Raw genomic sequence first — 10,845 nt, 5'->3', positions numbered from 1 at the left:
AGTGGGCGATTTAAAAGGCACAGAGGCCGACAACACAAACACATGTGCAAAGTGCAACAAGGACAGTTAATTTACACCAATACATAAGAAGGCCGACCATAAAACCATCAAAGACAAGAAATCTGCTTGGGACTGTGTTGGACTGGAGACCTGTCCAGGGCGAACCTCGTCTCTCGCCTGATGATTGCTGGCATAGGCTCCAGCTGGACTAAGCGGTATTGAAAATGAATGAATGAATCTGCCTGGGAATGAAGCATCTCTATGATGCTGAAGCTACAGGAGGAGGAGTTAGCGTTTATTAGCTGGACAGCTATGGGGACTAAAGTGGCTGTCCTCCTTTGTGTCCTACAAACTGGACATCCTTGTCTGTATCCAGATGGGACCCACTCAGACACACCATGTAGGATGTGTGAGGGGTCCCGTAAGATCCTGCAAGCAGCTCAGCTGATTGTTGTCGACACAAGTCAGACTGAAATGTCACAGGGTATCCAATGAGTTTGAGGAAGACTTTTTTGATGTGGTGTAGATGTGTCCAGTTCTGCAGAGTGACTGTCAATTTCCCTTTTTCTTTTCCTCACGCGTATGCCCGCTTGCGTTTATTTGCTCAATCACCCATTGACTGCATTCAAAGCAGCAAGTCTGTTCATATCCAGTTGCTGGCATGTGACTCTTCGACATAGTTCCAGAGAACAAAATGCAGCTGTCATGTGACGCTCCAGGCAAGTTGTGAAGTACAGTTTTCCCGACTCAGCATGCTGCAGGACGTAATACATGTCAGTGTGTCATGAGAACAGCGCAGAAGCATGGAGTTGGCATCAGAAACATGTTGCATTTGCTTTTCGTAATTTGGTTACTTTTACTTTCATCTTCGCTGACATCTAATAAATCCAGAAGAAGAGCCCAAATCTGAACTTTTTAATGTGAGCATGTTAGTAATGTCATTTTTGCATTGGGACAGTTCATTCGCTGAACTCTAACCTGTGTTTGTTAATAATGGTTCTTCTTATTTTGATTGTTTGAAATACAAGTATTCCTTCCTCCACTGGTCTTCTCATGCAACTTCTCGTTTTTTTAATTTTTTTTACACAGGTATCAGAAAAGGAAGAATGGCAGCCACCTTATAACAAAGCAACACCAACATTTTCTCAGTTTTGTTCACATTGTACATTTAAATCAAAGTGAAATTTGCTACTCTGCTCAAATGACCCCCCGCCCCGCCACGCCAGCTAGCGTAATATTCTGCAGGTCAGCATGAAGATGCTTCTGGGATGTCTGAACCAGGCCACAAGTGGTGAACTACATGGTTGACTGATCATGCTAGCAGTTATCAGGACAGCATTTTCAGCTAGGAGCACACGGATTCTCTGCTGACAGATCGAAAACTGAAGGCAAGCTCTGTTGCACAACAGCCATATGGAGGTAGCCTGCTGAAGCTGTGTTTATTTCCTGGCTGGTGAACGGCTGAGCTCAGCAAGCAGAAGTTGCTGGAGTCTTGGCTGTCATTTTCCTTGGATTAACACAACCTGGAAGTACAAGAACCTACTGGAATTTAACTCAGCTAAAATATTGGAGATTGTATTTATTACAGCTGAATTCTAAATGTTATATTATGAATTTAAGGGCTCACATAATGCAAGTTCAGTGACTGAATTTAGATGGTTGCTCTGACATTGGCCAGCAGAGGGCAATCCCACCCAATAAATTCATTACACCAAAAGCTCTGATGCTTTCTATTTATGAATCTTTACTGAATTTACTCAGGATTTATATATCAGCATTTAACTTATCATATGCCATCAATATAAATATTGAGTTGTGTCTTGCTTAAATTCCACAGATCCTTTATATTTTGCAGAGTAATCATTTTTCATGGCCAAAGTGTTGCAAGTGTGGTCCAGTACACATGTTAATGTACAAGAGATAAAGCGTCTGCTGCTACACAGTAGATATAAACATGCACACAAACAAAAATTTCAGCCATGACTTCTTTTTTTTTGTGTTCACATAAAGACTTTGCATTATCATCAGTCATTCAGCTTTAAGTCTTTTAACAAACTATTTTTCTCCTGGTGCCACTTTTTAAACAGACATTAAGGACATTATGTACATAGAATATGTTACAATAGATTTGGTTAATTTATGGATCAAAATAAAATTGGTCTCTGATGTTTTGTACATAAGTGATTTTATTATTTTGTTGTCCATAAAAAGGTCAAGATTCAGTCCCATGAATTAATTTCATTACATCATATTCTCAGTTCAAAAAAGCAACATAAAATTACAAATCATAATACAAAGAATAGAATAGGTTAAGTACAGTAACCATATAAACAGTCCACTAATAATGTTTAGACTACCCACCCACCCCACCAACTGCCCCACTCAAACTCTAGCACAAAACTCAACAATACATCAGTTAGTATCAGCAATAAAAAAAAAAAACAATTGTCCTGTTTTGTTTTTTTTTTCTTAAAAGCGCTTCAATGTTTCAATGCCATGAATTCAGCTTTACCCTCACATAGAATACACAATAGATAATGTTCCATCCCCTCATTTGCTCTGCAAAACACAACAGACATGCATACAGTTTTTTTTTTTTAACTGCTCAACCCCCCCTCCCCACCCAACCCCGTCAATAAACATTCAAGGCCAGAGGATACAAGATACTTTAACCATAGTGGTGTACTGATCAAATATTAAGTGTCCACTGTTTCTCTAACCCCATGACTAAAATGTGGAACTGGAGGTCTCCCTGATACCCCAATTAGTCCGGGAAAAACTGAGGACTGCTTTTCCTTCCAGAGAGAGGCTCTTTGCTCTTTTGAATCCTCATGACGGCTCAGATCCCTGGTTTACGAACATAACAGATTTCCATGATTTAAATATCAGACAAAAAGCACAGGATGAGAATGCAGATAATCCCTGTTCAAGGTGATGGCAAGGAGTGCTGTTCAGGACCCTCTTCACTGCTTCACGAAGACTCACTTGCACTCCCAAAATGGAGTAATCAGATCAGTGCTAGTTAGTAAATGATCCCTTTGACATAACACAAACACTACCACTGACACTGAGGGCCTGCTGTACAGCAACCACTGCATCTGGTGTATGTGCAGGACCTGTTGGTATTCATCCACAGAGGAAACTTGCATCCTTGAAGCTGGCCTGTAGAACACCGTCAATAATGATGAAAAAGACACAAAGACTTTCATTTTATACCCTTATTACATTTTGGATGCTTTGTACAATAGTGCTGAACTTAAGACCTGCTTTTGTCATGCTTGATCAGATATATATATATTTATAAATGAATGTGTGAGTGTGCACATATGTATGTTGTGTTTGGAGGTGTGTGGTGGAACCTGCACCACACCAACAGTGAGAGGCTCAAATATGGCTTGTGTCAGACATTGAAGAGTGCTGCCACCCATAAGAGAGCTCTTGTACGTTTAGGGCCACAGAGGTCAAAACAGAGCAAGTAGGCATGACGTTCCATCCTGGCACCGGATCTGAATCATGTAACATCAACAACAAGCATGGTTCTGAAACAATCCATGGCCCCCACTTTACACCAAACACATCAGGATTAATTACATCAAGATGAACACTTGAAAACAAAACTTTAAAAAAAAAATTTTAAAAAAAAAAGGTGCCACAGGTGACTGAACAGGAGGCTGCGTTACCATGGGGATGAGTGCTACTAGAACAAGACAAGATTAGATGTTAATCAGTATAATTCTGATAATCCATGACATTTTAGAATGAAGTGGACATAATCCTCCAAGCAGCTACTTTGTCTCCTCACACACCTGGAGCCCCCCTATAAACCTAAACCATCAAGCTCCAAAAGGTTCTGTCCACAAGAATAAGATACTTCACAATATCCTCAACAACTGCACTTCATCTTGAAGGTATCGGTTGGCATTTTGCAAACGCACTTACTTTGTTTCCTGCTAAGGGTTGGATGAGAAGACTGATGCCTCTCTCAAATGACAGTGAAAGCACTAACCTGTCGATTCCAGCTAAATGCAAACACTGGTAGAACAGGGAGGGCTAAACTGGCTCAATGAAAAAGTAAAAAGATATACAAGTTGTTCTAGCTTTCACACCGTGTCTAAGACATGATTTTATGGGTTGTCGTGAGCTGTGCTATTTCTTGTCAGGGTGTAGACACTTCCTGGAGTGTTTGCAACAAAGTGGTTAACTCTCAGCAATGTAAATAAGCCGATTTACATCACAAATAAGTCAAATTCTTTTCATTTGATCCATCTTATTCTTGTGCACTGTCAAACCTTTAACTTTATCCACTAGTAACGTGAAACTCGAAACAACTTTCTGTTTCGAGTTAAGCAGTCCAATGAGGCGTGAAAAGTACAGAGCAGGCCTGCACTTCTATAACCATCGGTGTAATGCCTAGGAACCACATGTTCTCAATGTGTGAAATGTAATTGATTCCTTTTGAAATGTTTCTGCAATTCTGTGTAGAGTTAAAGGATACAGCCAGGACAAAACATGGAAGCGGGTCATTATGACCTTTTCAGAGCCAAAAATAAAGGAACAACATATTAGACACCTAACAGCCATGCAAGTCATTTCAGACTAGTCCTTGCATCTCTACTGGAATTGACACAAAAGGACTGCAGATGGACACCCCCCCACACACACACATACACACACCCCCTCCCAACCACACAGAGGACTAGGTTAGTGTTAGCTGAACTTGGGAAATGCCCTGGCAGTCAGATGAGTGTCCATTAAAAGGTAAACAAGGAGTGTAGGAGGAGGGAGCACATGCTTAACCAGTGTTTGTCCAATGGAAAGAGAACTGGTAAAGCTGTGGAGGTATTCTTCATACATACACACAAAAAAAAAAAAAAACTAAGTATAAAAACAAACATAATATTGATAAGTCTCCATTAGCCTCCTCCTTGCAGCTGTCCAAGTCATCTGAATGTCCTTCATTTCTATCAGCACTCAACCACACATACTCACAAGCACACGTTATTCAGGTGTCACAGGTCCACGGGGATATGATTATACGCAACACTCACATCATGGTACAAGCATTCATCCGCACGTCATACAATAAATCAACATTTGTGTGCCTTTTTAAACAAAACTAGTTGTTATTTCCCAATTTAATCAAGTAAATTAACACATTTTAAAGCTGCAATTCATGATGTTTCCATCTTAAATACTGCAATCTGGACACTTCCACATCTCTGCTCTTGAATGTTGTGTTTTAGCGAACACTGTACAGATTAATTATTAACTAATGACATTAGCTAATGATGTTAAAAATGTTCCGACCTTTAAAAAAGAGGAACCAGAACATAGATTGGTTGGGTTTTAACCTGTAGGTGTGCTGCTTCAAAGACACACAGATGTGACCAAAATTTACAAATCCCTTTAAGGTCTACTTCACACGCATACTTTGCAAACATGCCATCGCTCTCGTTCACACACATGCACTCAATATATATGCACGCATACACACATTCATACAAAGACAGAGAGGCTGTTTTGTTTCTCAGGCATGCTGTGCAGCCAGGTCCTGGTTGATGAAGCGCCGTAGCCTCTCCAAGTACTGACTGTAAAGCTCAATATCGTTGTGACCAGCTCCCTCCACCCAGAGGGGCTCCACGGCCTTGGGACAGCGCTCAAACAGGGCGAGGCCGTGAGAGAAGTCGATCACCTCATCCTCCGTACCGTGAATGATGAGCACTGGAGACGGGATCTTCGACACCTTCTCGATGCTGCAAAAGGTTTTAGGAGTCAGATATAAGGATCAAATTTGATTTCCTTGTCAAAATAAATAACAAATCAAGCATTTTGTGTCATTATGTAAACCAGATTTTTTTTTTTTTTCACTGAAAATTGAGGATATTTTAATCATTTAAGCAAGGAAGCCATAAAATATGCGCATTTCCTGTCCTAGTAAAATCCACTGAACGCTGCTTATTTACCCTCTCTCCGTCTTTGCCTATGCACTACTGCTTGCTGGAAAACATGGGGTCAAGAAGAGGTGGTGGGAGAAATTCTTTACGACTTGGAGCAAGATGCCCGCACTGCACTAATAATCCAACCACTCTAAAACTAAACTGATGGTGGATCTGCAGCACAAAAAAATACATTTTATGATTTCAGTATCATTACATAAAGTACAAAATACATTTTAAACAAAGGAGAGAAAGAAAAAAAGACCCATGTACATTACTGTTACTGGCTGGTGTCATATTTCAAAATCCGCTTTGACTGTTGTTGCCACAAGCAATTGTAAGACATAAGTATCTCCTTTTTACTGAGGATGTCCCAAAGTTTCCCAGATGAAAGGAGGAAATAAAGGAAGGGACAGAAGCTTCCATCCTTAGCATTGACACAATTCAACCAGCTATTATCGTCACAGATACTTAACATTCTTCCAGGTCATTTCACTCAGTTACTAATGTTCCTCAGCAAGGCTGACTATTCAACCAGACCTAATAAGTGTTTTTACCATTACGCAAGCTTTCTAGTGCTACACACTGAATGCTTCTGACTTTATATTCAAATTGAACACATCATTTTTTCAACATTTCATAATTTCATGCATTGTTTTTAATGTAATTGAACACGAAATATAAGGCAGAATGAGTTTATAATGATTTTCAGTTTCTTTTTGTGTGGCATGTTTTGTCAAAACAGAGGTGTTTGTGATTTTTTAAACTGAAAAGATTCAAGAAACTATGATGGGGTTTTTTTGTGAATTGTCTCAGAAAACTTACTTTGGGAAGGCATCAAAGCAGTATGTTTTCTTAGTGTCGGGGAAGGCGACTCTCATGCCAGAGGTGAGAGGAGAGTGAAGAACCACAGCAGCACACTCAAACCGTGATGCTAAGTCTACTGTGGGAACCGTGCCGATGCTTTGTCCATACAGGATAATATTCTCAGGGCTGATGCCATACCTGAAACACAAACATTGAGAAGCTTAAGAATAAAAAAATAACTAAAAAAACACAAAGGGATCTTATACTAGATCGATGTTTTATATGCAAGTTAACTTGGTCAGCTGTTACCAACTGGGTGTGTTGGTACATAAAGTAAAAACTGTCACATTAGTGGAAAATGATTCAAGTTGGAAGACTATAAACGGAGAAATAATCTCATAACTTTACAGCATTTCACACTGAACACATATGCAAAAGACTGTCATCCATCTTTCTGAAGAAGATTGTAGCTCAGACAGCTGAAGTCTGGTGCAATGCATATTTTTCTCTGATCAATGCTGATGTGAATGTTCCTGTTCAATAAACTAAAACAAAGAAACAAGAGGCAGTGTTTGAAATGGTTGGTCAGAAAAGGCTACAGCAGTCAGGGTTGTATAAACAAAAACATTTTCACAAGTATTTTGGCTGTTTACGTCAAAGCCTTCGGGTTTAGTCAGTTAGTTTGTGCCTCCTTACCGGGAGCGCAGGGCATGCCAGGCAGCATCAATGTCAGCATAAAGATTCTTCTCAGAGGGCTTGCCAGTGCTAACACCGTAGCCTGAGTAATCGTAGGAGAAAATGTTGCAGTTGATGCGTGTGCCTAAACCAATGTAGAAGCTGCTCATCTGGCCCAGGTCCACTGCATTACCATGGGAAAACAACACTGTAAACCTGAGCAACATAGAAGGACAGAAAAAGCAGAAAGAAGTTAGACACAAGGACTAAACATGAAAGGATCAAACAGCAACGGCAGACCATGGATTTCAAACAACAAACAAAAAGAAAAGGTGTGTTTGCATCCAAAGACTCTTAATTTAAGGATGCTCAGTAGTTGGTGTGTGTCTCACCTAGCATTAGGGGCACAGCGGATGTACATGCATCCAACCCTGTTCCCTCGGCTAGACCTGGTCAAGAACACATCCGTCACATCCAGCTCTCTCTGCGAATACTGGAACTCCGCTCTCTCTGTGAGATGCAACTTCCACCTTCCTTCACCCCCAGTATTGCTGCTGCTGCCGCCACTGCTGCCTGCCCCGCCGCCGCCGCCGCCACCACCACCACCACCTCCTCCTCCTCCTCGGTCACCTCCACTACTAGTACCAAGCCGCGAACGCAGTCCTGGGGCTCCAAGAGAAGGGGGAGCAGTCCCAGAGTTGGCTGCAGACACAGTTGTAGTGCCGGAACCAGGATCTGGGTCAGGGAGTAAAGCATAGGTGGGCTCTGGAGGGAGGAAAGCCAGCTTGGCTGCAATGCGGCTGGGACAAGGGGGGCAGCAAAAGAGGCAGCATAGCTCTCGTACGGAGAGACCGTTCATCTTCTGGTACAAATCTGGACAAATGAGAGAGTAATTTAATTGTAGAAACAACAGAATACACCTGAGAAACAAATCCTTTAAATTCCAAATAATGCTTCTCTTCATTTTTATTTCCATCACATTATTACTTCTTGATCAATCTACTTGCCCTACAAATTATTTTCTCACTTAGATCAAGCAAAGACAACCAGTGGCGCTTCATTACATAGAAAATACCAAATACTTGTTCTTCATCAAATGAGATATGGCTAGATTTGATGGTTCACATGTTTAACTGATCCCTCAAGAAACTGAATAACATGTTTCACAGTTAATAAAGACTAAGCTAGGATTAAAAGTGCATCAATTAGCCAGTGATTGTTATTGGACAATATTCATCCTAAATAAGTCAATCAGTAGGTCAGACAGAACCCAATCAGGTCTGTTATGAGAGGGGAAGGGTGAAAAAGAAAGACGAGGAAAATGGAGAATAAAGAAGCAATTAAAACACAAACTGAAATGTAAAGCTATGGTTCTTGCAAGGAAAAGCAGCTCTGTGCCGGTTTCTATTCTATTATATTCTATTCGACTTACATATGAGTGAGTTTGACTGTATTTCAATAGCATAGGGGAGTGAGAAGATAAAAGGCATTTGGAAAAAGAATGCCTATATTATTAAATCAAGCTTCACCACAACTTATTCACCAGCTCTGAGTAATAAAACCTCCCTAAAGAATGTCAATCAGTTCTAGACCAAATATGAGTAGATGTTAGTATATAAAATGTGTGCACTCTGCTTGCATCTGGCAAAGTGGTGAATGTGTTATATACTGCGCTTGCTTGCTTTCTACATGTAATTTAATTACAAACACCGTTAAAATTCTAAATGATAGAAGACTTTTAAGTAATAGTAGTATAAAATTTGATCAGTTCAAAGTTAATCTATTGCAGGCGATACAAGAATGTTCCCACTGCTACAGTATAGCCTGGTTTATAGGAGAGAGAGCAACGCAATACACGTTGTCTGAAAAGAAAAAAGCACTATATAAATAAGTTAACTGATGTATCATATAAACATATAAAACTTACAAATAGAACAAGCCCACAAGTTAGTAAAACTTCAGCAATCAGTGACTGTCTCTAACAAACAAAATGGAGAGAAAACAAAACCTGAAGCTCTCTGAGTTAACTCTACATAGCCACGCTATTAATTATTATAGCTATACCTGGATTTAGAAATCCTTTGGTCTTGATGTAAACTGGCACACCAGGATGCCAAGATTCTTCAGTCTCGTCACTGAGCCAGCTGGATCTTGATGAAATGTAACGGGAAGACATTAAAAGTATTTGTTGTCAAGCATTCAGGCACTAAGTATTAGTCACAGAGACACGAACAGCCTAAACTTTAAAAAAAAAAAAAAAAACAAAAAAAAAAAAAAAACAAACCCATAGATAAAATTAAACAGAAACTGGGTGAAAATGCGGATAGTTTTCAGGCATTTTAACTGAAAAAGAGATCGCGCTGAAACAATGACAAACTGCAACCTGATTTTATGGATCTAATGGTCAATTGTTACTGACATCAATATTCAGGCTCTGCAGTATGAATGCAGACAACAAAAGAAAAAACTAATTATGTGATATTGAATAACTTCATCTGCACATATCTTTTTTTTTTTCCTCTTTAAAGATGTCTTGAACAAATGGAGACAATGATGATATTTACAACACACCCTCAACAGACAGAGCGCCTGACATGCTAATGCTACACGTATTATAACCATATTAAGCTCTGGCGTTAGCCGGTGATATGATATATAAAATTAGTGCAAGATATTGAAAAACCAAGGCTGCAACTGTAAACTGAAATGGGCGACACTTTACTGTTGTTACTGCACATCGGCCATTGTGAGTTAGATCCAGCTGCCAGTCAAATTATGATCAATATCGCTAGCGAGGAAACCTGCTAGCGGCGGCTGTTAGCGCGCTAGCACAGTAGCCTGAAAGTGACCTACTTACCGATTCACAGAAGGCTAGTAGGCAGGATGGTGTGCCCCTATTTGTACACAGAAGCAGCTCAAGAGTCAGAAAATCCCTCTTGTGTCTTGACATGGATGGTTGTACTCAAGTGTACCAGGCAGTTGTCGGTGGCAAGCTAGCTGAAATTCATGGCTACCAGATTTTTTTTTTTTTTTTTTTTTACTACTGTGCGACTTCATCCGGAAGTGACGTAAGAGCCCTTGTAAAGCTTCTTAAAATGTGGATAGAAAATGTTCTCTGTTATAATAACATCACATTTAATGCTTTAAAACTAAAAGTTTTAAGGGCGTTTTAAAATAATAAATTACTTAATTCATTGACCACGGTTATGAAAAGCATGAATGCTTAAATCCTGAGTAGGACGTCTCCTTTTACATGCTGACGAGGCATTTTGTCAACATTGTGGCCTTTTGGACTTTTAGACTTTTAAAGGGAATGATCTCTAAATAATAGTTTGGTCACAGCTAATCAATAACTTTTTCTGAAATAAAAACATAAATATACTGATGAGTGCACTCTTCCTGGATAACAGTGACACTGACTGACTTA

At 39.9% G+C, this 10,845-nt stretch overlaps 1 protein-coding gene across 1 annotated transcript; it reads right to left on the bottom strand.

Moving 5' to 3' along the window:
- Nucleotides 1-2,548: 2,548 nt before the first annotated feature.
- On the bottom strand, nt 2,549-10,426 carry abhd17aa (abhydrolase domain containing 17A, depalmitoylase a). Its single transcript, XM_079243474.1, has 6 exons — nt 10,276-10,426; nt 9,483-9,568; nt 7,811-8,291; nt 7,440-7,634; nt 6,762-6,941; nt 2,549-5,753 (listed from the first exon to the last, which is right to left on the bottom strand). The coding sequence occupies exons 3-6, from the start codon at nt 8,275-8,277 to the stop codon at nt 5,528-5,530; spliced, it is 1,068 nt and encodes a 355-aa protein (XP_079099600.1). The 5' UTR covers nt 8,278-8,291; nt 9,483-9,568; nt 10,276-10,426; the 3' UTR covers nt 2,549-5,527.
- Nucleotides 10,427-10,845: the final 419 nt, after the last annotated feature.

Source organism: Telmatherina bonti (assembly GCF_933228915.1).
Source record: "Telmatherina bonti genome assembly, chromosome: 7".
Taxonomy (NCBI): domain Eukaryota; kingdom Metazoa; phylum Chordata; class Actinopteri; order Atheriniformes; family Telmatherinidae; genus Telmatherina; species Telmatherina bonti.
Note: the sequence above shows the minus strand (reverse complement) of the source record. Positions and strands in the feature narration are given on the sequence as shown.